The 25,394-nt window shown below is 42.9% G+C and overlaps 1 protein-coding gene across 2 annotated transcripts in view; it reads left to right on the forward strand.

Moving 5' to 3' along the window:
- The first annotated feature begins 19,586 nt into the window (after positions 1-19,586).
- Positions 19,587-25,394, forward strand: part of PRRX1 (paired related homeobox 1) — a 75,144-nt gene continuing 69,336 nt past the window's right edge. For both annotated transcript variants that reach the window (XM_002918563.4, XM_011224094.3), the window contains exon 1: positions 19,587-20,878. In XM_002918563.4, coding sequence (XP_002918609.1) covers positions 20,638-20,878 — 241 coding nt within the window. In that variant the 5' untranslated portion in view covers positions 19,587-20,637. The remainder of the gene's footprint in view (positions 20,879-25,394) is intronic.

Raw genomic sequence — 25,394 nt, forward strand, 5'->3', positions numbered from 1 at the left:
TATTTTAAGTGGTGCATCTTATCATGTTACAAAGTTACTGTATATTCCTATTTTTTAAAGCTTTATTGAGAATAGATGCTAAATTTTATTAAATGCCTCTTCAGTATCTCTTCGGATGCTTTTCTTTTGAAGAAGAATGGTAATACATATCCTAATATCAAACCATTCCATTCTTAGAACAAATCCTGCTTAGTCATTATAGTNTTTTTCTTTTGAAGAATGGTAATACATATCCTAATATCAAACCATTCCATTCTTAGAACAAATCCTGCTTAGTCATTATAGTTTAGTCTTTTAAAAAATATTTTAGGTGGTTTCGTTAATATTTTATTTAGGAAATTGATGTGTCCTTTGGTTTTTGTGCTCTCTGTAAAATTTTGGTATCAATATAAAAAAAGAAATTGGCAGCATTCCCTCTATGTTCTTGAATAATTTAAATAGCCCAGAATTATTTGTTCCCTGCATGTTTGGATGTGTGTACCCACAAAATTACTTGGCTCCAGTGTCTTTTGAAGAGACAATTATTTAATAAATTTCTTTATTTATTCCATGAATTTTGACCTAGTAAATATTTCTACCTATTCTAGGGTTGATATATTTTGTTTTTATTTTCCTAAAACATTGCTTATTTACTTTCTAGTTATTTACATAGAATTATAGGATGAATTCTCTTATAATTTTTTTACATTTTAATCAATTATTATAAATTCCTTCTGTTCTCTTTTTTCTTAAATAAATCATATAATTGGTATTATATACATCTGGCCCATAGGATGTGTTCTTTAGTAATAATATACTTATTACTACTTTATTAAATAGTATATTTATTATTTTTTTACTTTTTCTTATTTTTTGGCAAAAAATAAAACTTGAAGTTGAAGTTGTCTCTATTTCTTGTTCCATGATACTTTCCCCCTTCCTTTCATAGAGGCAACCATCATCATGAACTTGATGTGACTCTGCACTTTTAAATCTTACAAATCTACAAACTCATGAACAATATACAGTATTATTTTATGTTTTTAAAGCACTTATTGAATTAGTTATAATACTACCATACTGATAGATACTTCTGCATATTTTATATTCAATTTTCAAAAAGCTTGCTAATGGACCTATAGATAGATTGATATATTTGTACAACTTGATATGGAGAGATCATTTGTTTTTAGCTGCTGTATATTTTGTCATGTGACTAAACCAGATTTTATTTAATCCCTTCCCTTATTAATATTTCCATCCTCTTATTTTTTAAGTCATCAGTTATAATTTGCTCTTTGTTAAACTGAGATATAATTGACACAAAACACTGTATTAGTTTTAGAAATAAAACATAATAATTTGATATAGGTATATTCTGTGAAATGATTAAATTTAATTAACANGTTTGCTCTTTGTTAAACTGAGATATAATTGACACAAAACACTATTAGTTTTAGAAATAAAACATAATAATTTGATATAGGTATATTCTGTGAAATGATTAAATTTAATTAACATCCATTACTACACTTAGTTACAATTTTTTCTCTTGATGAGAACTTTTAAAATTATTCTTCAGCAACTTTCAAATATAAAATATAATACTGTTAGCTATAGTCACCATGCTACATTACATCCTCAGGACTTACTTATCTTGTTGGTATAATTTACTTTAAGTGTATCTTTTGTTGGTATCATATTTCTGGAGTTTTCCTTTAAATATTGCCTGACCAATTCTGACTTTTAATAATTAATTGAAATCTGTTTGTAATATTTTGAGTACTACATACTTGGTTTTCTATTTTCTATTTGCCATGCTTCTCTATACTTTCTTGTTAGATTTTGGTTGTTTTTTTGTTTGTTTGTTTTGGTTTTTTGGGTTTTTTTTTTTTTTGCTTTCTATTGATTTTATTGAATTTTCTTAATTCTTTATTTTCCTCTTGTGGTTTTAGAATTATACATCTATTTATATTCTTTTAGTGGTTAACCTTAGCTTTGTAACATATAAACTCAATTTAGCTAAATTTAGCAGTTTAAAATTAATCATTGTCTATATCTTCCTACCAAATAGTGCAAAAGCCTTGGAATGATTTAACTCCACACTCTGATTTTCCAGGTAATTTTTGTCTAGATTTTTGGCCAAGCTTGATTTTTAATTACAACAATTTAGTGATTATTTTTGTATTTACTCATAATAACATCACAAACATTAAAAATGAGCAAACCAACTATGCAGTAGGCACTGGGTACATAAATGGGAAAAAATGTTTTACCATAAAGATAATAAAGCAATCTAAGGGAGAGTAAATAAACATGTTCAGAGTATTTAAAAAAATAAAAGAGGTGATAGCAATCATTAGGCAAGAACAGGAGAGAGTGAGAAAGAATCAATTAACATAGGTAGTCATTGAAATAAAGTAACTCAGCAGATACGTTGAATGACAGACCAGATCCTGCTGAAGAAAGAACTCATAAAGTGGAAAATAGATCTGAGGAAGTCAAGTCACTCAAAACACAATACAGAGAGATAGATACAATATAGGATAGAGAAGTTAGGAACATGAAGGATGTAATCACCAATTTCAATAAATGTTTTTTAAAAATTCCAGACTGAGAGCACATAGAGAATGAGAGAAATACTATGGTAGAGATAATAACTAAAAATTTTCCAGAACTGAAAAAAGACATGAAAAGGAACATATCAAATCCTTAGCAGGTGCATAAAACAACCCCACATTTATTCAAACAGTAGTGAAATTAAGAAAATTTACAGCAAAGAGAGGATCAAAGCTCCAGAGGAAAACTCAGTGCAACTTATTTTTCATGGGACCTCCTTTTAGGCTCAGGCATTCCTTTTCCTTGGTTTGGGGTTTACCTGCTTAGCCTGTCACATTTACCAGAAGTAAATATAACTTTGTAAACATTTTATAATTTTAGTTTTAATTATGCTTAGGTTCATGTATTTTTATAAATTTTAAATGTTAATTTTCCATTAGTTGTAGTTTATTTTCATACTTTTTAAAAAGGTAATTTTTTTTTAAAGATTTTTATTTATTTATTCGACAGAGATAGAGACAGCCAGCGAGAGAGGGAACACAAGCAGGGGGAGTGGGAGAGGAAGAAGCAGGCTCATAGCAGAGGAGCCTGACGTGGGGCTCGATCCCACAACGCTGGGATCACGCCCTGAGCCGAAGGCAGACACTTAACCGCTGTGCCACCCAGGCGCCCCTAAAAAGGTAATTTTTAATCTTGTTGTCTTATTGTCAGAAAAGATCTGGGTGTTTTTTTGTTTTTGTTTTTCTTTCTGCTTTTCTGTGGCTCTCTGTTTGGCATAAACTATAGTAATAAGTGAGGCCTGATTGTGATAACCACAACTAGTCTACCTCTTGTTTGTTCAACCAATGACAGAAGTCAATGGAATATTCTTTGGCCATCTAAGACTTGTCTGTCTTCTGTTAATAGAATCCTCCAGGCTTATTAACTAGTTTATTCTTGCCTGAAATACAGAGGCAACTAAACTAAAAAAAAAATACAACATCACGCAACATTGTGTCTGCCTACAGAGTGTCTGTATGTTTCATAAATGTTGTCTATCTTTTGGATACTCAAGGTTTTATCACTAGCATCAAAGAGAATTGGGACTTGTAACCTGACTCTACTCGTGCAACAATGTTTAACCATCTAACTTTATAGTCAAACTTCTAGAGGGCAGTGTGGTTGAATTGCTCCTCATACCTGAAAAGGGAGAACAGTGCCAGCTGGGCATAGGATGAGATGTATAGGGTATCAATGACCGAATGGATCACCAGGCCCTACCTGGAATACCAGTCTGTAATCCTTCTTCCCCAGGCCTTTTACCAGTGTGTGTGCATGCACACACAGACATGCTTCCAAATATATCCCAAAATAGCCAATGTTAATAATACTATGTGATTTTTGCTAACCTTTCAGATGAGAATGCAACTTTGCCCCATAGCCACTAAAGGCTCTTCAGTAATTAAATTAAATTGCATTTACATCCCCATCAGGTTTTCCTTCAGTTTGAATGGCTTATTAGAATAGACTCTACACTTTAGACATTGTCCATGGAAACCCTGTGTTCTATCAATGAAAATACTGAGAGATAATAATAGCAAGAAACTTAATTGTATCTCTTGTTCTAGTTTCCTAAAAGAAAACCAATTCTGTCAATTTAATTAATTCTTTCTGTTTCTTTTACCTTAATCATATATATAGTTTGTGTTCCTTCTTGGTATTTCCATTGTAGCTTATGCATTTAAAATGGAGATAATATATTTTAAAATGTTATATAATAGCATATAATAGATTATAAAACTACAAATATGTAATCTATTTCAAATGCCAGAATATATAATAAATATACATAATGTGTAATAAATATATACTAAATATTAAAATGTAAATCTTTCTTTTATATTCCCATGAATGTAACTTTCTAGTTATTTAGAAATATCCATCTGCCAGAGATGGCGAATAGGAACAGAAAAGAAAGTAGATGATATTCAACCATTGGCTACCAAAAATGAGATTTTATGACAATATTCTTAGAAGCCAAGCATTGTGGAGAGAGCAAAATAAATCTCTAATTTTTCTACTCTTTTAAAAATATCAAGAGCCAGGACAGGCTGGCCTGAGCATCAAATTGCCATGGATAGAGAGAATTCAGAAGACATATGTCCTTTCCATTTAGGAAAGCGAAAAATCCCACCTTCTGGAGTAAGAGATTGTGGGAAGAAAAGGAAAAAAAGAGATTAGAAGAGTTAAATGGTCAGAATTGGTTTCCCAGGCATTCTCCCATAGAGCGCCCCCCAGCACCATATCCCCCAACTCCAAGTGCTTTTCCCTCTATTTCTGATTTAGAACTCCAGAAAGAGATGACCTCATAGAGTTTTAACCTATATCAAGAAAAAACAGGGATGCCTGGGTGGCTCAGTTGGTTGGGTGTTTGACTCTTGATTTAGGTTCAGGTCATGATCTCAGGGTCGTGGGATCCAGCCCCGAGATGGGCTCCATGCTCAGTGGGGAGTCTACTTGAGATTCTCTCTCTCCCTCACTCTCTCCCTCTCAAATAAATAAATAAATAAATAAATCTTAAAAAAAAAAAGATGGAAAAGCTTGGTTTGCTTATGAGGCCTGAGTTAGCCCTCTGAAGACTCCGTCCTCTCCCTCAGTGTATAGAAGAGATTCAGAAATTCATATCCCCCACGGTATGAGAGGTAGTAGGTAAGGAAAGTAATTGAGTTGAACCATTGGACCTGTATGGTATTGCTGTGGCAAGGGGTGAGGAGACTTATAAAAAGGATCCCAGTGCTGGGGAGCTGAACCCAGGCGGCTGAAACCAAGAGGGGTATGCTGCATAGTCAAAGTGGGGCTTAGGGAACCAGGGTGAACATTAACCCAACCATCTAAGAGAAAGAAAACATACCTTCGTTAATAATACCTGCAAAAGGGAGGGCAGAAATTGGTCCCAACCAGAAGCCTTATCACAGAGGACCCAGAAATCAAAACAGGACTAATTTATGGATTATGGATCCTATTTGTGGATCTTAGACTCTCTCTCCCTAGTCTCTCTGAGACTTGAAACCCCTCCCTGATGTGCTTAGATGCTATCCTAGAGGAAAGCCAGGGGGATGAAAAGCAAGTGGAAAGAGGAGTCCCAGAATCCCCAAAGAGACTGCGTTATCTTGGAGAGACTATTTGGTCCCCAGGAGTCTGAGATACCATTAAATATTGAATCTGAGTTTTTCTTGGACCTGCTAGATGAAAGGCTGGGGAATAGATCAATTTTAGAAATTAAAGAAATTACTTTTTTTATTTGAAAAATATAATGTTCAATCATCAACTCTGCCAAATCATTTTCTAAATTTCCATTTATCTTCCCTGTTAGACAGTGAGCACACTGTGAGCAGACCTGGTTTTTTGTTTGTTTGTTTGCTTGCTTGCTTGCTTGCTTGCTTGCTCACTTGTTTTAATTCTCAGGGTCAGTAGGCACTCAACACATGTTGAGTGAGTAAGTGAATGAATGAGTATCCAATGCAGAAAGGCCTGAGAGATAAAAAGTACCTATTTTGCTGGTTAAGACTGCAATAGACAGGCATGAAAAATACAATGAAGAGAGATATCTTGTTGAGAAGTGAAGTTCTGGGTGAAGAGGTGAATAGTTGGAATCTACAAATACAGAAAATCAAGCCTTACAAGGTCACTGTGTTGAATTCTATTGAACCTTTAATCTCAAATACCATTAAAAGCAATATGAGCAAAAAAGAATGCTGGAATCTTCACTTAATGTGCTGCCTGACTCACTATTTATACTTTTTATTTGATCTTCAATAAAGCTCTCTTTGTTCTTATACATAAGTAATGGGTTCAAGGTTTTTATTAGTCTTCTCGCTACAGCAGGGTGCAGTAGCTGAAATTCTTCTTCAACCTGTGGAAGTATAGATTCATTTTGCAATGAGACTGTTATCTTCAGAAAGAACATATTTCACCAACACAGTCCAAGGTCATGATAATAAGTCTTTCCTATGGTCTAAGAACAAAAGTCTGACTCCTGGTGACTGAGGAACTTGCTTATGATAATATGCCAATGTGATACGGCAAAGGAATCTTTCATTACAAACAAAAAAGTTGGAACCTTTCAAACAAGAGCTGACTAAAAAGATAGAAAGAAAAAAAATAATCTAAGTACAAGTCTGCTTTGATTTATAGGATATTTAACCCTACCTTTTCTAGTTCTTTTCCATTGTTCCACCAAGAAAAATAGTAAGTCTGGATGCTCCTGTACAACTTTTCTCTTTACTCTATTCCTAGGGGAAGAAAGCAAAGACAGGGTCCAAAATACTCAATGGTAACCCTATTTTAGGATATGGACCCTTTAGTGAGATAAGCAAAGGGATTGGTGTTCTCTTCTTCCTCATGATATTTCTAGTTTTTTAATTGCTGCTACACTATACTCAACAGGGTCAAATGAGAGTAAAGTAGAGGCCAAGGGAAGGTAAACAGGAACTCTTGGGGCTAAATTTGTACTAAAACTTACATTTACAGTTTCAGACTGTTGCCTTGGCATTTCTGTAAATCACTGATGCACACCAGCATGATACACCATTTGTCAGGGTCGTTGACAGCACATCGCCTAATCGTGTCAGAGAGAACCAGATTCTAATCATGACTGAGTGCCCTCTCCTACCCTGGGAAAATTACTTAACCTTGGTTTCCTTATTGGCAAAAGGGGATAGTAAAACCTACTTTCTGGGATTATTGTAAAGATTAAATGAGGTAACGGATATTAAACACTTAACACAGTATTTGGCACATAGTAAATACTCATCAAATGATAGCAATTATTGCTATTATGGCAATTCCTAAGTTATGACATTGAGGTTAATATGGACAGCTGTATAGCTAGGAGAAAATTTCATGGCCTGTGTATTTTAGACATCTGTTTTCAATGCTATATATTTAGTATATCACTTAATCGAACACACAAAAGTATAGTTAAGATCCTGCTACATATCAGAAGGCAATTTGTAAGAGTATTTGGTACTTGTTAGACCAAGTAATATTCTGTTTTAAGTTTTTTTTGTTTTTGTTTTTGTTTTTTTACATGCTCCTACTCATCCTTACAGAAATTCTCTGTGGAAGACAAGTGGTAGATAAATGGCAAGAACTGGGCCTCCAATTTCTTGCTTGAATTATAGTTTCTGTAAAAAATATAATCTGGGATATCTTCAGCTTGGGAAGTGGAATATGAAGGGAACTGACTTTTTTAAAAATAAAAGAAACAAACAAAATGTGTTCTTTGTGCCTGACATTTTTCTATCAACATTATCTCTGTGAGTCTCAATCATATTATTGCCCGTTGGCAGCAGGTAATATTCAATTATATCAACATAATGTTATTTATTCATAATATTGTTGAATATTTGGGTTATTTGCAGTTTAAGTCTGTTACAAATAGAATTGCTTATTGAAAAGTCTGTTGTTTAATTTGTGAATTTTCGAGTTTTACTTCTGTTGTTGATTGGTAATTTCATCCTGTTGTGGTTGGAGAAAATGATTTGTCTGATATCTGTCTTTTCAATCTACTGAGACTTAATGCGTGGCTAACATACAGTCCAACCTGAAAAATGCCTGGTGTGCACTTGAGAAGAATGTGAGCTGTTGTCATCAGGGAGAGTGTTCTGTGATGTCTGTTAGATCTAGGTACTCTATGATGTTAAGACCTCTGTTTCCTTATCTTCTATCTACTCTTGAGAGTTAAGTAGTGAAGTCTCCTGCTGTTGAAGAGCTGTTTACGTCTCCCCTTAATTCTGTCAGTTGTTACTTCCTGTAGTTTGCTGTAGGTATATAAATATTTATAATTGTTATATGTTCTTGCTGTGTTAAAACTTTTATTAATATACAGTGTTCTTCTTCATCTCTTTTAACCTATGTTGATCTAAAGCCTATTTTGTCCAGGATTCCTATAGCCACTATAGCTCTTTTTTGGTTACTGTTTGATGAAATATCTTTTTCCATCTTTTCACTTTCAGTCTGTGTCTTTGGATTTAAAGTGAGTCTCTTGCAGGCAGCATATGATTTGATCATGCTTCATATCCCTTCCACCAATCTCTGTCTATTGTTTGGAGAGTTTAATCCATTTACTGATAAGGAGGGACTTACCTGTGTCATTTTGCAGTTTTTTTCTATAGGCCTACAGCTTTTTCATCCCTCATTTCTTGCATTACTATCTTCTTTTGTGTTTAATTTTTTTTTTGTAGTGAAACATTTAAGTTTACTTCTCATTTCCTTTTGTATATATTCTGTAGCTATTTTCTTTGTGGTGACCATGGGAATCACAATTGACATTCTAGTTATAACACTCTAATTTGAATTTATAGCAGCTTAACTTCAGTAAAATAAACAAACTCTGCACCTTTATAGTTCTGTCACTACCTCTCCTGGTGGTGGATGTCACAAAATTACATCCTTTACATTGTGTGTCCCAAAAGCTAAACTAATAATTCTTTTGAATGCATTAGTCTTATAAATTATATATAAAACAACATGTAGAATTACAAACCAAAGTTAGAGTGATACCAGCTTTTAGATAATAACTTAAAAAAATACATTAGTCTTTTAAATAATGTGGAACAGGAATAGTAAAATTACGAACCACCATTACAATAATACTAGCTTTTATAACTGCCTTTGTATTTCACTTTATATTTATTTCTGCAAATGGCTTCAATTTATTGTCTAGTTTCCTCTCATTTCACCTTACAGGATTCCTGTGAACATTTTTTATAAGGCAGTTCTAGTTGTAATGAACTCCCTCAGCTTTAACTTACTTGGAAATGTCTTAATTTCTCCCTCACTTTCAAAGGACAGTTTTGCTGGATATAAGATCTGTGGTTGATGGTGTTTTCTTTACCCCTTTGAGCACTTCGAATATACTGAACGCCTGCCTTCTGACCTCCAAAATTTCTGATGAAAAAATCTGCTGATCCTTATATTGAGGATCCCTTGTACGTGATTAACTGCTTCTCTCATGCTGCTTCAAGATTATCGTTTTATCTTTGGCTTTTGAAAGTTTGATTATAATGTGTCCCAGTGTGAGTCTCTTTGAGTTCATCTTGTTTGGAGATTGTTGAGCTTCTTAGATATTTATCTTCATTGTCTTTCCTCAAATTTGGGAAGTTTTCAGCCATTATTTCTTCAGATATTCTCTCTGCCCCTTTCTCTTTCTCTTCTAGAACTCTCACAACGTGTAAATGGCCTGCTTGATAGTGACCCATAGGTCACTTAGGCTGTTTTTCTTTGATCTTTTTTCTTTCTGTTCTTCAGATTTGATAATTTCCACCATCCTACCTTCAAGTTTGTGGATTCTTTCCTCTGCCTGTTCAAATATGCCTCTGAATTCCTCTAGTGAATTAATCACTTTAGTTACTATACTTTTCAGCTCCAGAATTTCTTTTTGGCTCCTTTTTATGTTTTCTATCTCTTTGTTCATAATGTCCATTGTGTTCATACATCATTTTTTAACTTTCTGCACATCTTCATGTAGTTCTTTGAACATCTTTATGACAATGATGATTTTAATGCCTTTTCTAGTAGATCTTCTATCAGATCTTTTCCAGGAACATTTTATGTTTATATATTTTTTACTTTGAATAGGCCTTACTTTCTTGTTTCTTTGTATGGCTTGTGATTTTTTGTTGAAAGCCAAACATTGGAATCTAATAATGTGGTAACCTGGAAATCAGATTTTTCCCCTTTCCCAAGGTTTCAGTTATTGGGGCTGGGGGAGAAGGAGAGACAGAATCTTAAGCAGGCCCCACACCCAGCATGGAGCCTGATGTGGGGCTCAATCCCAGGATCGTGAGATCATGACCTAAGCTGAAACCAAGAGTCAGACACTTAATTGACTGAGCTACCCAGGTTCCCCTGAATGTCATAATATTTAATGTCTATCTCCCAAATGGGGAAAAGAGAAAAATGAAGGGGGAGGACGGGCACTGGCCACCTAAAACCCCTAAAAATCACTTTAGCTTGAGGGGAGGGTCTTGCAACAATGGGGGAGTATAACAATAATTGTCACCCTCCTGTTTGCACCTCTTTGATCAGAAGCAGCAACCAGTAATTAGAGCACAGATCCCTGATGTTGGAGGATAGGGTCCTTTTTGCCCACTCCATGTCCAGCAAGTTCCTAGCTACTCTAAGAGCATGTGCTCAGCTGCCTGCCATGGAGCTGAGTAACTGACTGAAATTAACCTCAATTTGCCATCCAAGCCTTCCTGCTGGAAGTTGCAAGTCTCCAATGGACTACAGAGTTTTAATAATTATATTAGACAGATTCTGCCAGTGTAATTGTTGCCCCGTGGGGAGATAATTTCTGGTGCTTCCTACTCCTGCAGCTTCCCAGAATCCTTTCTACTTCCCAGTATTTATTTACCTCCATGCTTCAGTCTGGATATTTTCTTCTGGTCTCTTTTTCAGCTCAATAATTCTCTTTTGAACTGTGTCAAATATCCATTTAAACTTATCTACTGGGCTCTCAAGTTCAATTGTATTTTTCAGTTCTAGAAATTCCATTTGATTTTTTTAAAATTCCCAGTGATGAAATTCTCATCTTATGATACATTACTTTGGTTATATTAATTATTAATTTTTTAAGCCCATGTCTGCTTTCTCTGATCTGGGCTACCTACTTCTGTTGTATATTGTTTCTCTTGGTCTTATTTCTTAGTACATTTTTTTTTTTTAAGAATCAAATGCTAGACATTTTGTATGAAAATTATAGTGACTCTGGATGTTATGTTCCTTCATAGAGGATTCAGCCTATCTTTGAAGGCAACAGAGACACAAATTAGCTCAATTCAATCTGACACCGAACTCAATTTTTATAAGACTCGGTCTACATCTAATTTGTTTTCATTCTTAGAGTACCGTTTTCCAGATCTCCTAACAGAGAGCCTGAAGTGTTTCTTGTGGATTCTCTTCCTCCATATGCCATGAACTTTACTTTTGATCTTCTTGCCCTTTGTCATGTTGTCAAAATCTCCGATCTGCTTTTTATTCACATTATGGTATGCCTCTTAGCCTTTTGCCTTGTTCAGCTTATTTGGCAAATACCCAGAGGGGAAAAACTTGTGAATATTGGTTTCATTTATCTCAGCCTCCCTCCTTTATGAAATCTCAGCAATCCCAAACTCAAACGTATCTTCCTTTAATGCCCTACAATTGATAAAGCTCTGCTGGATTCTCTGCTTCTTAGCAGGTACTTTGTTCTTGTTGTTTAATGCCAAAATGTGGCAGATCACCCAAGGACAAAGGGGAGATGGACAAAGTTTGGTTTGCCTCAAAAAGCATTCTTCTCTGGAACATGATTATTTGAGTCCCGGTTGCCTTAGAAGACCTCTGATGTTTGGGGTGAGGAGGATATAAATATTTCAGATTTTTCCAGTTGCTCTCAGTGGGAACATTGTTGGTCTGCTACAAGCTACTGCATCGTAGCCCAAAGTGGAAATTCTGAACTATCATTGAGTATTTACTCTTTGCCAGGCACTCTGATGGATCCTTACCTATGTTATCTTACATTTTTTCAGCAGTTCTTTGAAATGCTGAAATTCAGAGGGACTAAGTAACTCACTTAAAATTTTTAAGAGGTAGAACCAGGGGATCTACCTCCACAGCTCTAAAGCTCTACTCTCTCTGCCATGCTAGGCCTAAAGGGGGACATAATAGCCTGTCTGGTAATGGTTAAAGATTAATGGTCATTTGGTCCAAAATAACATAAAATTGGATATCTGAGATCCTGTATAATAATTTTTAATGGAGAAACTGAGACACTTGACAAATTAGAGAGATCAATAAATCACACCCTTCAAATTTTGAAGGAAATAATTCAGACTTCTGGCTTAAAGGGGCAGAAGATACTCAAAAGAAAAATTCCAGAAAGAGGAAAGGATTAAAATAGGTGAGTGTCAAAGGGAATTTTTTAAAAAATCCATGTTGGGAGGGATGGTTCAAGTGTTTTAAATGTGAAGCTGGACACCAAGTTCATGAAAAGCAAAGGTATATATTGTATAAAATAGGTGAATGGTGACTTAAAGTGTTGAAGTTAATAGTTCATGAGCTGCAAAGTGTGAAAATAATACATTATTTCAGACTTCAAAAATTCAAAAATGCATAAATCCTGTTATATCAATTCTTGCTTCTTCTTCTGTAGTGATAAAAAAGTGAGAAAAGAACTGGTCTTATTTGGAGTCATGACTTTTATACTAAGTTCCTCCTATACATGGTATCTCACAGCTTCCTTCTGAGGTGAGCAAGAAAATAATGGCCCTGAAATTTCTTACCACTGTTTGCTGCAGAGCAAAACTTAAAATAAGACAAATCTGGGTGGATTTAAGATGATAAAAATAGAAAAAAAGGAGAATAATATACATGTATACCTAACAAGTATAACTGGCCCATAGAAGATGCAGCCAGCCTGTTTGTTTACCTATGAGCTGGTCTTAGAGGGAAAGGGGGAGAACTGGGAGAAGAGAAGAGCAAGCCCTGTTTGGAATTAGAGATTTGCGCAAGGACTCCGGAGAAGAAAGCAGGTGGAAACTGGGCTGCGCTTGGCTCCAGATTTATGAAAGCAGCAAGCCAAAGAAGGCTATCCAAAGCGGCACACCCATTGGGTAAGCTATAAATAAGCACTAAAGTCAGCTGAAGGACCTTAGGGGTTTCAAATCAGCCAGAATTACCCAGGCCCAAAGCATTTTGTACCTATCCCATAAGATTCCACCCACTTTCGCTTGGCTTAGGAACAGAGCTCCAGGGCCCAAAAGTTGGGGAGCCTGCAGAGGCAGAAAGCCAGCCTGGGACCTCAGCTCAGATGTCTTGTGCAGGGCCAAGAATCTAGTGAGCCTGCAGGTTCTCTAATTCTCAGAGTGTGTTACAAAAAACCACCAGGCTTTGGCCGTTCTGGCGCAGGAGTGAAGGGTCAGCAATGGTTTCCCTGGCAGCTCTGTGTGCCGCTGCTGCTTACCTAGAACCAGTCCCAGTTTTAAGCTTCTTCGTCACACTCATATGCCTACCTTTAAAGGGCTTTTCTAAAATAGGAAGATGGCAAGAATTTAGCCTCCTGTTTCTCTGTAGTGCCCGGAGGAACCTGAGCCTGGGCCACCTGATCCTAAGGGAAAGAACAGAGGAAGGAAATTAACATTTGTTGAGTAAGGACTATGGTAAGACACCTTTCTTTTGTCTTCTTAATCCTCCCAACAGCCATTTGTGGTACATCTGAATTTTCCTGGTGGAGAAAGGCTTGAGCTCCTCAGGAGAAAGAAGGTGTCGTACCTGCACATTCATATGTCCTCTGAGGGCATCTGGCAAGGCATCTTGACTAACTGTTATGTTTTCTATAATGTGAACACACCACAGTATCATAGCTATGCAGTCATATGTCATATCACCTGTTCACTTGCTCCAGTATTACTTAATCTTCAGTACCAATTCAACCATCACTTAATGTCTATTTAGGGACAGCTTTGGTTCCAGCTAGGTAATGTAGGCAGACCTTAGCCATAACCTGGATAAGCTGGAGTTGGTGTCAGAGAGGGAGGCATTTGGGGTAACTCCTAGGTTTCCTACTGGGGAAAGAGGAGGAGCATGAAGAGATTAGGTGAGTTTAGTTTTGGACATATTGAGTTTAAGGTTCCTTGATGAATGAATGAATGTCAGCAAGAAGACAGCTATTTTTTTTTCTTTCAGGGCTTACTATATGCTAAGCCCTGTGTTAAAGGGTTTTCATACATTCTCATTTAATTCTCACAAATATATGTTGGTAGGGGCCATGATTTGCCCTGTTGGGAAGATAAGTAAACTGAGACTTAGAGAGGTAACTACTCTGCTCACTTTGCCCAATGTGTCAGTAGGTGACAAAGCTTAAGCTTTAGACGCTAGACTCATTGTTAAACAAGTGGTAGTTAACTCATGAAAATCTATGAGATCTTATAGTAACAACCTGTTAAATGGAAAGGATGGGGAGGATGAAAGAACCCTGGAGAAATAGCAATATATAAGAAGTGGGCCGGAGAAAAGGAATATTCTATGAAGACCAAGAGGAAGTGCTCAGAGCAATAGAGGACCAGGAGAAGAAATTTCAAAAAGAGAATATTCAGTACTGTCAATAACATCTGAGGCATTTAGCGAAATAAGGTCTAAGAGTATTCATTGCATTTGCCAATGTGCAGATTACAGATGTCTTTGTCTGAAGCTGGTCTGGTAGTGTATGCAAAGTTAGTGTCTAGTGGTTTGAGGAGCAAATAGCCCCTATGAAACTGCAGTGGGTCCCAAATGAATATGTTGGGCCTCCTAGTCTATAATGGGATGGACACATTACCAGCATACGACTTGGAAATGTTTTTTTTAGTTCTACTTTATTTCATTCTTGAAAAACTTCAATATAATTCAATAGGGCTATTGGATGGAGGTGGGGGTCAGTGGGGAGCAGTCACCAATGCATGGGAGAAATGTTCCTAAAACCCCGCTTATGATTACAAGAACCAGAACTGAAAGGGCAAAAGAGAGTTTCTTTCAAGTCTGGCATACAGTCTCCTTCTCAGAAATACTACAATATGGCAACCCTGAAGAGTCTATCTTGCATTTCTCTCTTTTCCCCTGTTTCATCATTAATGAATATATGCTAGATTGTCAGCCATGAGCAGGAAAGCATTTCTACCCCCAAAGCATATTATTTGCATGAGGGTGGTATTGTCTTGTTTATGTGTCATGGAACCTGTGACCTGTCACATGTGATTATCATGTCAGCTTATTAACATGTCAGGGAGTACAACTCCTGGTTTCCACCTCAGAGGGGAAGCTGCTTAGGGTGGGGGACATTCTGCTAGCCAGATGAGGCAGAGTTCTGCCAGCTTCCAGTGCCAGGGAAACCCTGGACAGTAATCAATACCAAACCTAACTATGAATAGGACCACCCAAGGGCACATGGCTGGAAACCAAACCTCCTTCCTACCTTGGTCTGATCTCTTGGCAAGTTTCCTTGCTAGTCCCAGCATTGCTCCCACTTACTTGTGGAGGAATCCAAAAACAGGAGTTATTTTTTAAAAGGGTAGGGCAGAAAGAAGGATTGGAAAGGCACTCTCAGATGCTGGAAGGATCATGAGGAAGAGGGTTCTGGTTAGTTACATCACCCAGAGCGTCAGATTTTTAATAAATATTGATTGATGGATGGAAGTCAAAGTGAAAGCCAAGGAAAGATCTACACATGTTCAGAGATTTTGAGTTAGAAATGCTCTCCTTCCAGCTCTTCCCAAAAGGAAATCACATGGGGAAAGCAAAGTAGTGATTAAGGAACTAAACAGGCCACAGTGTTCTCTGGGGCCTTCTAAGTTCCCAGGCCAGACCTGCTGCCTGCTTGCTGAGATGAGCACATGCTCCCAGCCACAGCTTCCCTTCTCCTGACATCTTTCTGCCAGATGGTCGTTCTTGAATTCTAGAGGTGCTTGGCCCTTCTGGTTCCTGCAACCTGAGCCGAGAGAACTTTGATCCACCAATTTCCCCCTCCCTCCACCCCTCTAGGGAGCAAGGCCTGGCGCCTGGACAGCAAGGAGAAGCTAGGTGATGACCTTGGGCACTCTAAGAAGGCCTCTCCTGCCGGCCTCTGTGTGCCTGANCGGCCTCTGTGTGCCTGAAGTAGATAGAGCAGGGGTGCTAGTTCTGAGGGTCCCAGAGAGCCTTCTCTCGCCTGGCCAGCTAGCAGGCACAAACCTATGTTTTTCACCATTTACTGGGTGAACAGAGCTCCCCAGTGGATCCTGAATCTCCCTGTAGGGTTATCCCCAGTAGCTTTTAATTATAATCCAGCAAATCCAGAATCTCAGCAAATTACAAACATTGTGTAAACATAATCAGGGTGTGGATCCAATCCGCTCGTAACTGTTAATAGAAAGAAAAAAGGAAAAGAAAAAAACCTAAAAAGGTCTAAAAAAGAAAAAAAAAATCAATTCTGCAGGGCCTATGCCTCCGGGATTTGCTTTCTTGGGGACCCTCCCAGCGCGTTCCTNTTGTTAATAGAAAGAAAAAAGGAAAAGAAAAAAACCTAAAAAGGTCTAAAAAAGAAAAAAAAATCAATTCTGCAGGGCCTATGCCTCCGGGATTTGCTTTCTTGGGGACCCTCCCAGCGCGTTCCTCCAGCCCACCCTGCCGCCCCGCTCCCGGCGGTGATTTTGTCTGAGGCCTGGGGACTCTGGGACTTGGCCGCTGCAGCTGAGGCCTACGGGGTGCCTGCCTGCCGGAGTGCCGATGGGCCCTGCGAGCCTTCCTTCCGCTCTCCCGCGGCCTCCGCAGGATTCCAGAAAAAGCGCTCCGGGTTGGCGAAAGGGGGCCCTGCCGCCTGCCTCCAAACTCTGTCCCAACACTGGCGTCTCCCTTTCCCTGGACGCCTGGTTAGTCTGACCCTGAGTTCCAGTTTGGGGCTTGGAAGACATTCTGCCCGCCCCTCTCCCCAAGGTCCTCAAAGGACACCCCAATTCCTGGAGCAGGACTCCCAGCCTCGGGCCTCTGAAGCGGCGGCGGGAGCTGCGCTGCCAGGGCTGAACCAGCCCCGCACAGTCGAGGTATTTGAACTCAGTCCCGGCGGCGTTTTGGGGAAGTGTGCATAGAAAATTTTATATAATATAATCTATACACACATATACATATTTGGTCGACAAATGTTAAGCAAATGTGTCTGATGTTTTTGTTGAAACCGTTAGCATCCTAGTTAGTATTGGTAGGACTGGTTGACATCATTACACGAGTGACAAGTGGATAATGTTAAGGGAGTGCCTGATCCCACCCGAGAACACCGCGGAATGTAAGCGAGACGTCCGATTGTGTTTCCGAGGAGAGCCCATCTCTGATCTCTCTTCCCTGTCGCTACCTACTGGTCACTAACCAGACGGACTGACGGCACCCCAGGGACAAGATAACTTTCTCCCAAGGGCGATCTTCCTCGACTGACTGGAATCGCTGGCTCACCAGGGGAAGCAGCATGTCCTGGGGGTGTCAGAAGCCCCTGGCCTCTTACCCAGACCTTTGTCGCGAAGGGCAGTTCGATCAGTGTCCAGACGAAAAGAAACGTTAGATTCAACTGTAAATGAGGGTAGAGAATGAGGGAGAGGCTAGGGCCTGGTCCAGGTCTGAGCAGGCTCGGGGGGATTGGAGGAGGCTGACCCGGCTGCGGGGACAAACCCAGCGGTGCCTCGCTCGGCGTGCAGGGAAGGGAGGGCCCCTTGGCCCTTTCACCCCAGATCATCCAGCAGGACGTCTGGGGAAGACCTCTCTGTGCGGTGAAGTCGCGTCCATTCGAGCGAGCGGGTGGCACTGCCACGTGTGGCGCTCAGCTGGGGCTCGCTGAGGCTGCGGTGTTGGAAATCCCCGCGGAAGGCATCTGTCTCAGAGCTCGCACTCGGTGCGGGCTCACCCGGGTGCGCCTCCGCCTCCCACCAGCATCCCGCTAGCCCTGCCGCGCGGCTCGCACCGGCCCAGACGCGGACAGATGTTTACTGCTTAGAGCCCCGACCGCTGGGGAGACGGAGCGACCCGCGCGGCACACCGCGCGGCGCTGGCGGGGCTTTGGGCTCCCGGTCGGGGGTGCTAGCGGGCGGGGGGGGGAGGGCGGGGATGGAAATAGGAGGGGGGCGAGTGGGTGGACTAATGATGAAAAAGTCTCCTCCATCCCGGCTCCTTAATTAAATGCATGGAAAGAACCGAGGCGAGCACATCTGGTTTCAATCTGCAGCCCTTTGATGGCATCAAATGTTCTTTTCCCAGATCAGGGCTGGGAGTTCTGGGCTAACTATGGCCGTTTGGAGCCCAGAAACCATTTACACACACTCGGACCCTTCTTTCTCTCCAGTCGAGCCTCTCGGCTATAGAAGGGGAAAAAAGTCTAATAATCAAGCCAGTGGGAAAGTATGTATATGTGTGTGTATATATGTTTGAAGAACATAAAATGCCACAAATAAGCACTTAATATTTTACTTGCTCGTCATATAGTAACTCATTTCTAATGAGACTATTAAAGCTGTTACCAAATTCCAACAGGTCATGAAAAAATCCCTCAGCACCTCTCTGTTCCTTGTCAAGTTAGGGCTCAGCAGACGGACGGCAGAGCATTGTCCATAGACTGGGGGGTTCCTCTATCCTTCCCTGTCCTTCCTCCTACGCCCCCTCCCCCGCCCGCCCAGGTACCCGGGTGGGACCCTGAACTGCGCAGGACCCTAGCCCGGCCACTCGCTCCAGGAATGCCCCTGCCTCCTGCGCATCTGGGCAACGCGACCCTCCCGGCTTAGCGTTGTCGCCTGGGGAAGCGACCTTGGCCGCACCGAAGAGGTTACGAAATTGGCCAGGGTGGGGGGAGGAGGGAGCAATTATGCTACACTCTTCGAGTCCTTTCCTCCAGCTAAATAAATATGTAAATTTCCTACTGCCCTGGCCCCGGGATTCCTAGCGGCTCGAGAGACTCGAATCGATTCGGCGCCTTCTAGATCTCCCCTACCCTGCCTTTGGTTCGCAGAAGAAGCGTGGGAGAGCCTCCCATTATTATCGCTTCTGTTATTTTATTACATTATTTAATAGGCTGTCTCTACGGAGCAAAACGTAGCCTTAATTTGCTTGCTCTCTCCTTCGTTCTCTCTCAGACACTCCCCCACCCCCACCCCCCAAAACTGTTAGAACTGAAGGAAACGCTTTAAAAAAAAAAAAAAAGGCAGAGAGAGAAGAAAATTTGATTGAGATAGTTGTGGATTTTTTCCAACAAGTTTCCCCGCAGCTGTTATCAAAACATGCAAATGAGATTTTCCAACAGGATCTTAAACAAATCTGGAGGAGTTAATGCCCAAGCAAAATAATCAGCCCGTTTGAAGTGACTGTGGGTTTCAGTTTGTCTTTTCTCCCCGTGATACTATTGCAGGGGAATGATAATTAGACCTTTACTTTAAAAATCCAAAGGGGCTCTCTTTCGCTCTCTCTTCCCTCCCTTTTTGCTCCCTCCTCCCTCTCTCGCTCCCTCCCTCTCTCTTTCTCTCTGGCTCAGATGTTGGCAAAGGGGGTTTTCTTAATCAGACTGTTTTTTGGTCCGAGGGAAAGGAGGAAGAAGGAGATTGTGATGGAGAAAGGGGGTCTGTAAAACGTCAGGCACCGCACAAAGGCTTTGCCACGTAATTACAGGCTCCTATTAAGTCGAGATCTGCCCTCCCAGGGGTCTCCAATTTTCTTGTATTCCCTACAAAGCCTCCTCTGCATGCCAGTTTGTGCCTTTTGAAGTGCCAGAGAGCTTCTTGATCCAACTGAGAAGGAAAAAGGAGCTCAGCAAGAAGAGGGGGAGAGAGAGAAGGGAAAGGGGGGAAACCCACCACCACCCTCCTTCGGACTCTTGAAGCCCTTTTTTTTTCTTCTTACGAAAAGTAAAGTGAGAATCCTGCTCTCCAATACATCTGCAAGACATCACCCTCTCCTCCTGAAACTTTAGTCACTCCTGAGAATCCACAGGAGTGCGGAGAGGGGGAACACGTTTTCTTGAAGATGTTTTAAAGCTGGAACAAGCCTTCTTCTGTTGGTGCTTGAACTCTTGCCTGGGAATAACTTTTTTAACCTTGAAAAAAAAAGAAACCACTTTGATTCTTCTCTCCCACCCCTTCTTCTCTCTTCTTCTGTTTGCCTAACTCCCCCGCCCTGCTGGTCTCCCCTTTCCTTTCTCCCCCTTATTATTATTTTTAGTGTGTGCGTGTGGACGCTTTTGGAGAGCTAGAAGGAATTTTTTTTCTCCTGACTTGAACATAGGGTGACTTTTTAATTTTATTTTTTGGTGTGGATTATCTCCTTGGACCGCGCCGGACTTGGCCTCAGGAAAGCAACCGAGGCTGTCGAAGGCTGTTGGTGCAGAACGCTCTGCTCTGCAAAAGGGGGTCCCCCGCCCTCTTTCCAATTTTTTTTTGTCCTTCCCCTCCTTCTCTCTCTCTCCCTCTCTCTCTCTCCCTCTCTCTCTTTCCACTCCCCCCTCTCTCTTCCCCACTCGGCTCCTCTCCCCCCTCGCGCCCACAGCGTTTGGTGTTGATTCGAGCGGGAAGAGGGGGGTGGGTGGGATCGGAGGGGGAGACCATGACCTCCAGCTACGGGCACGTTCTGGAGCGGCAACCGGCGCTGGGCGGCCGCTTGGACAGCCCGGGCAACCTCGACACCCTGCAGGCGAAAAAGAACTTCTCCGTCAGTCACCTGCTAGACCTGGAGGAAGCGGGGGACATGGTGGCGGCACAGGCGGACGAGAGCGTGGGCGAGGCCGGCCGAAGCCTACTGGAGTCGCCAGGACTCACCAGCGGCAGCGACACCCCACAGCAGGACAGTGAGTGAGGGACGCAAGCCCGCGGGAGTGTGTATCCGGCACCGGGGGCCGGGGGCCCGGCTGGGCGCCTGGAGCCCGCCCGTACCAGGGGTAGAAAGTCGGGGGCGAGGAGAGGTGGTGGCAGTGGCCGGAGGAAGGGCCAGTCACAGACAGGGAGGGAAGATGATGAAAGGAGGGATCTGCCGACGGCGCAGCCCAGGCGGGAGCCGCAGGGAGGCCCCGAGGCCCTGAGGTCGGGGATGGGGACTCTGCCCGCCGCGGGCTCTCGCGGAAGCCGACTGGGCTGCCCCTCAGTCCCGGGAGAGCACGGCTGCCAGGTCTTCCTGCATGCGGGGCAGTCGGGCTGGCTGGGAAAGGGTCCCGGGGCGTGTAAAGTCGGGGAGCCTGCCTTGTTTGGGAAGGCAGCGGATTAACGATGCCGAGTTGGGTCGGGAGGGCTTCTCCCGGGTAGCCAGTGTGGGTTCGGGGGCAGGCGGGGCGGAGAGGCGGAGGGCACTGCGCACAGCAGCTAGACCGCGCGGCTCCCGCCGCACACCGTGCGCGGCCTCGGAAGGCCGGGGCGTGCGGCAGGCGCCGCGCTGGAGCTCCCAGCCCCAGCAGCCGAGCTGCTCTGTCCTCTGCTGTTGCCGCCCTCCACCTGCGGATGGGTTTGAGACCCCCGGCAGAATCAAAGTCCTGTGCCTCGGGAAGACTCGCGCGAAGCAAAGGGAGTGTCCTTTGGGGTGAAACCCGAGCTCCCGCCCCGCTCCGTCCCGCACGAGAGAGATGCGCAGGGAAGCGCGGGCTCCAATGCTGAGCCTGGTGTCACGTTGGACGAGCTCTCCCTATTGGCCCTAGGACCTACAGAAAAGTCCACGCAGTCTCCCTTTCCCATCCTCTCCGACTGATATCGCGCCCCTATGGAAATCTCACCCGGCGTCGTTAACCCTGCCTAAAAGGAGACTCCAAGAGTATCCACACGTTTTGGAGTCTGTAACAGACCTGTCACCTGAATCGTCCCAGGTGACACGGGGCTTAATACTTCCTCCTTGAGATTTCAAGAGTCCTCACTTGGCTGGAAGTTTTTTAAATGAGCCAAATTCTTTTCCATTTCATTATTTGTAGACTTGTTATTTTGTCTTCAAATGTGGAACCTGGGGAAAGAGGAGACCCTGCCGGCATGCCATCAGTAAAAAAAAAAAAAAAAAAAAAAAAAAAAAAAAAAAAAATGCCGATATCAGACTCTCAGGAAGTAGATAGACAAAGCAAACAGGACCCAGAAACAGCTGGAAGCACTGCCCTGGCAAAGCTGTGGGAACCCAGCATGCCTCAATGAAGCAGGCGGCAAAGACAGCCCCTCTCTGGAGCAGGCCGCCTGCCCCTTGCCCAGCTTCCGTGGTCCAGGCCTAGAATCCCCTCAGGGATTTTTTAGCCAAAATGAAACTGGTGTCAATCCACTGTAGGTATTCCCAGAGGCAGAGGGCCATGGGAAATTTAAACTCAGGGTAGTCTGGCCTGGCCTGTCACTAGAGAAAGGCAGCCAGCTTTGAGGAATGAAGACCTGGTGTCCCCAAGTCCCGGGTAATGTCTGGGTACCTACGCAGAGGCCTCCTCCTTGAAGATATTGGTGCTTGGAGGGGGTGGGGGAGAGGGGGAATGTTCGTGCTGCACCCGCCGCCGTCCCCAGCATGAGTTGATTGTGTAGACACTTTGAACTCCAGGAAAATGCACGGCAAAATAATGTGATTGTTTTAAACGTTCCACTAGGGAAAATTTAAATATGCAAAGCATAGGGAGAATAGCGTTCCGCATCTCTAAGTGCCTATCACCCAGCCTCGCTGATGGCTGCGCCTTCTGCCCGTCATTTCGCCGTGGTTAATTATTAATCGCAACATTTATCACTGTTCGGAGAACTGGAGGCTGGACCCACAACAGAAAACAGGGTCGTAAAGAAACTGCTTCGTAAAAGACCAGGGTGGGGCAGAAGAGACCAGCCAGTGTTGCTTTAAGCCTAGAACAAGCAGAGGGATGTGAAAAGCAGGCCCAAGGCCAGTGGCCACAGCAAGCCCGGCCTGCGCCGGCCTGCATGAGCACGGGATACTACAAGGCTGGAGGGATGCCGACCGTTCCTGCCCTTTGGCTCCGAGGAGACGCCAGGAGAAGGGAGCTCCGGTTCGTGGTGGACTTCTAGTGTGAATGGAAGGAGACTGGGCTGTGGAGGCCGACTAGGCTTCACCCTCGAAGCTGAGGCGGAGGTGGCCCGCAGTGGCGGGGAGGCAGTCCGGGGTTGTCTACTGTGAGACCCAGGCCTGGCCTGGCTAAGGTTCCACCGTACACATGGAATCCACTGTGGTGCTCAAGGACACAAAAAGAGCAGGGGTCGAAATTGGGGACCGTGTGTCCCGAGGGAAGGGATGACGAAACCTCCGGGTACCTGCCCGATGCATTCTTGAGCACACATATCTCCAAGTTTCAAGGAGTAAGGAGGTCTAGTGGGGAGTGGGCCCTGAAAGGAAATTGAGGTTAGGATACCTGCCAGGAAGAGGATGCTTAAGGAAGGATGGCCCACAGACAGTTCAGAAGGAGGTAGCAGAAATGCAGACCGAGGTTATGGGGACAAAGTGACTGACACTTGGGTTTCTGAAAGTAGCAGAGAAACACAATAGGCCTTGCTTTCTTGAGATGGCTGGGGCCTATTCTTCTAACAAATAGTTGTTGCTTTTAGAAACAATGTTTCCTCAACCTCCTCACTCATCTCTGAGATGAGAAGAGGGAGGTCTGGTAAGTGGGGCAATAGTGTCCAGGAAGACCCTTGTCCTTAGTCCTTGGGTCCCCCAATAGGGGTTGCCGAGGAAGCTGTTGTGAGCTACTTGAGTGAGGACCAGTGGGCCCTACTAGGCTTCCAGTCTGCAGGGGACAGTGAGGCTCAGACTGAATCAGAGACAGGAGGAGTTTTCAGTCTTCAGAGCTAACCAGGGGCTCCAAGACTGAAAGGGGCAGAGAACCACACCAAGAATCAGGTGCCCCTTGCAGCCTGCTGGGAGTCTACCCCAGAAGGAGAAACTGTAACCTCGTTTGGAAGAGATGGAAAACACGTAAAAACCACGGTTTACTCTTCCAGCTATATAGAAACACATTCTCCCTAAATTTTCTTTCCAGTTGAAATTAGTAAAACAGGTTCCATCTACACTAATGCTGCGAATTTTCCAGTTACCACCTGGGTGGACCTTAGCATGGTCCGAAGCAAGAGCTTCTCACTGATCTCCCTCACTCCTCACCACAATTCTGTCCCCCCCTTGGTTAATGTTCATTCCACTTTCCTCTCTGTAGAATGATCCCTTTTCCCTTTTACTGATTTTCCCAGCCCAGTAAGTGTCTCAAAATTCTGGATTCAGATGCCTTAAGTGTTTAAAAGAAACGGATCTCTAAGTTAGGAATCTGGTGGCTAATGGGTAAGTTAGGAATCTGGTGGCTAATGGGGGAGTGTGGAGTGTGAAGGGGGTAGAACAGGGGAAGCCAGGGAGAGAAAAGAGGAACAGGTCATGAAAATAGGCAGACCTGCTCCTAGGACGATGGTGCATCCCACTGTCATTTCTTAATCTGAACTTCTGCAGACTCTTAAAAAAAAAAAGTACCTCCTTCCACGTTCCCAACCTCTAAATTAGTGAAACCAGATTGTCCTAATAAGACCTTTTGTTGGAAACACATGTAGTCATAAAAAGGTAGACGGAAAGTCAATTAGACACGCGTGCACACACGCACACACTCCCAAGCCAGGGCTAAGTGTGCACCAGGGCGCAGCTGGGCCCCGGGCCTCGGCGGGATGCAAATGCAGAACAGCGGCGCGGGAAATCGATTTGTCACAAAAGGAGAGGTGTAAACGCGGCGCGATGGACTTGCCTGCCCCATGCTCCCGCCACCCTCTGCTGGCTGAGCTCTGCTAACTGGCCCCCGCCAGAGGTAAGCCCAGGGGAGCAGGAGCATTCTCTAGGTGCTCCCAAGTTGGAATATACATCAGAATATCCACTTCCCTGGAGTTTTGGCATGTGTAACACCTATTGCGCTAGGAATTTCTGCAGCACCAGCCTGGGGCCTTAGAGCCAGTGCTGGCACTCTGAATTTGGGCCTCAATTATCTGGATTCAAAGGGGAGCCAACGAAATATATCATTTTAAGGGTAGCCTAGAAGTTTTTTCTCTTTATAGGAGGCAGTGAAATCCAGGATCAAGGTAGGTTACTGAGTCCCCACGGTCGCATGTCAGGTTCAGAGAAGAGGTGGTAAATCCTGTTTATCTTACAGGCAGGAGCAGAGCTCTGGATGGCCTCCTCTTAATATTTTGGACAAATGGACAGTTTGGCTCTCCCACCCGCCTGGGTAGAAGGGCAGCTTGGAGAGTAAAGGTCAGGGATCTGGGCCTGTATAGTCTGAGGTCCCAGGCCGCCAGTACTACTGGGGCTCCAGATCGCCCCACTCTAGAAGACAGTAGCCCCTGCCTCCCCCGTTCATTTCTCTGGTGGAGCCCTTTTCAAGACTCCGG

This window comes from Ailuropoda melanoleuca, chromosome 8 (assembly GCF_002007445.2).
Source record: "Ailuropoda melanoleuca isolate Jingjing chromosome 8, ASM200744v2, whole genome shotgun sequence".
Taxonomy (NCBI): Eukaryota; Metazoa; Chordata; class Mammalia; order Carnivora; family Ursidae; genus Ailuropoda; species Ailuropoda melanoleuca.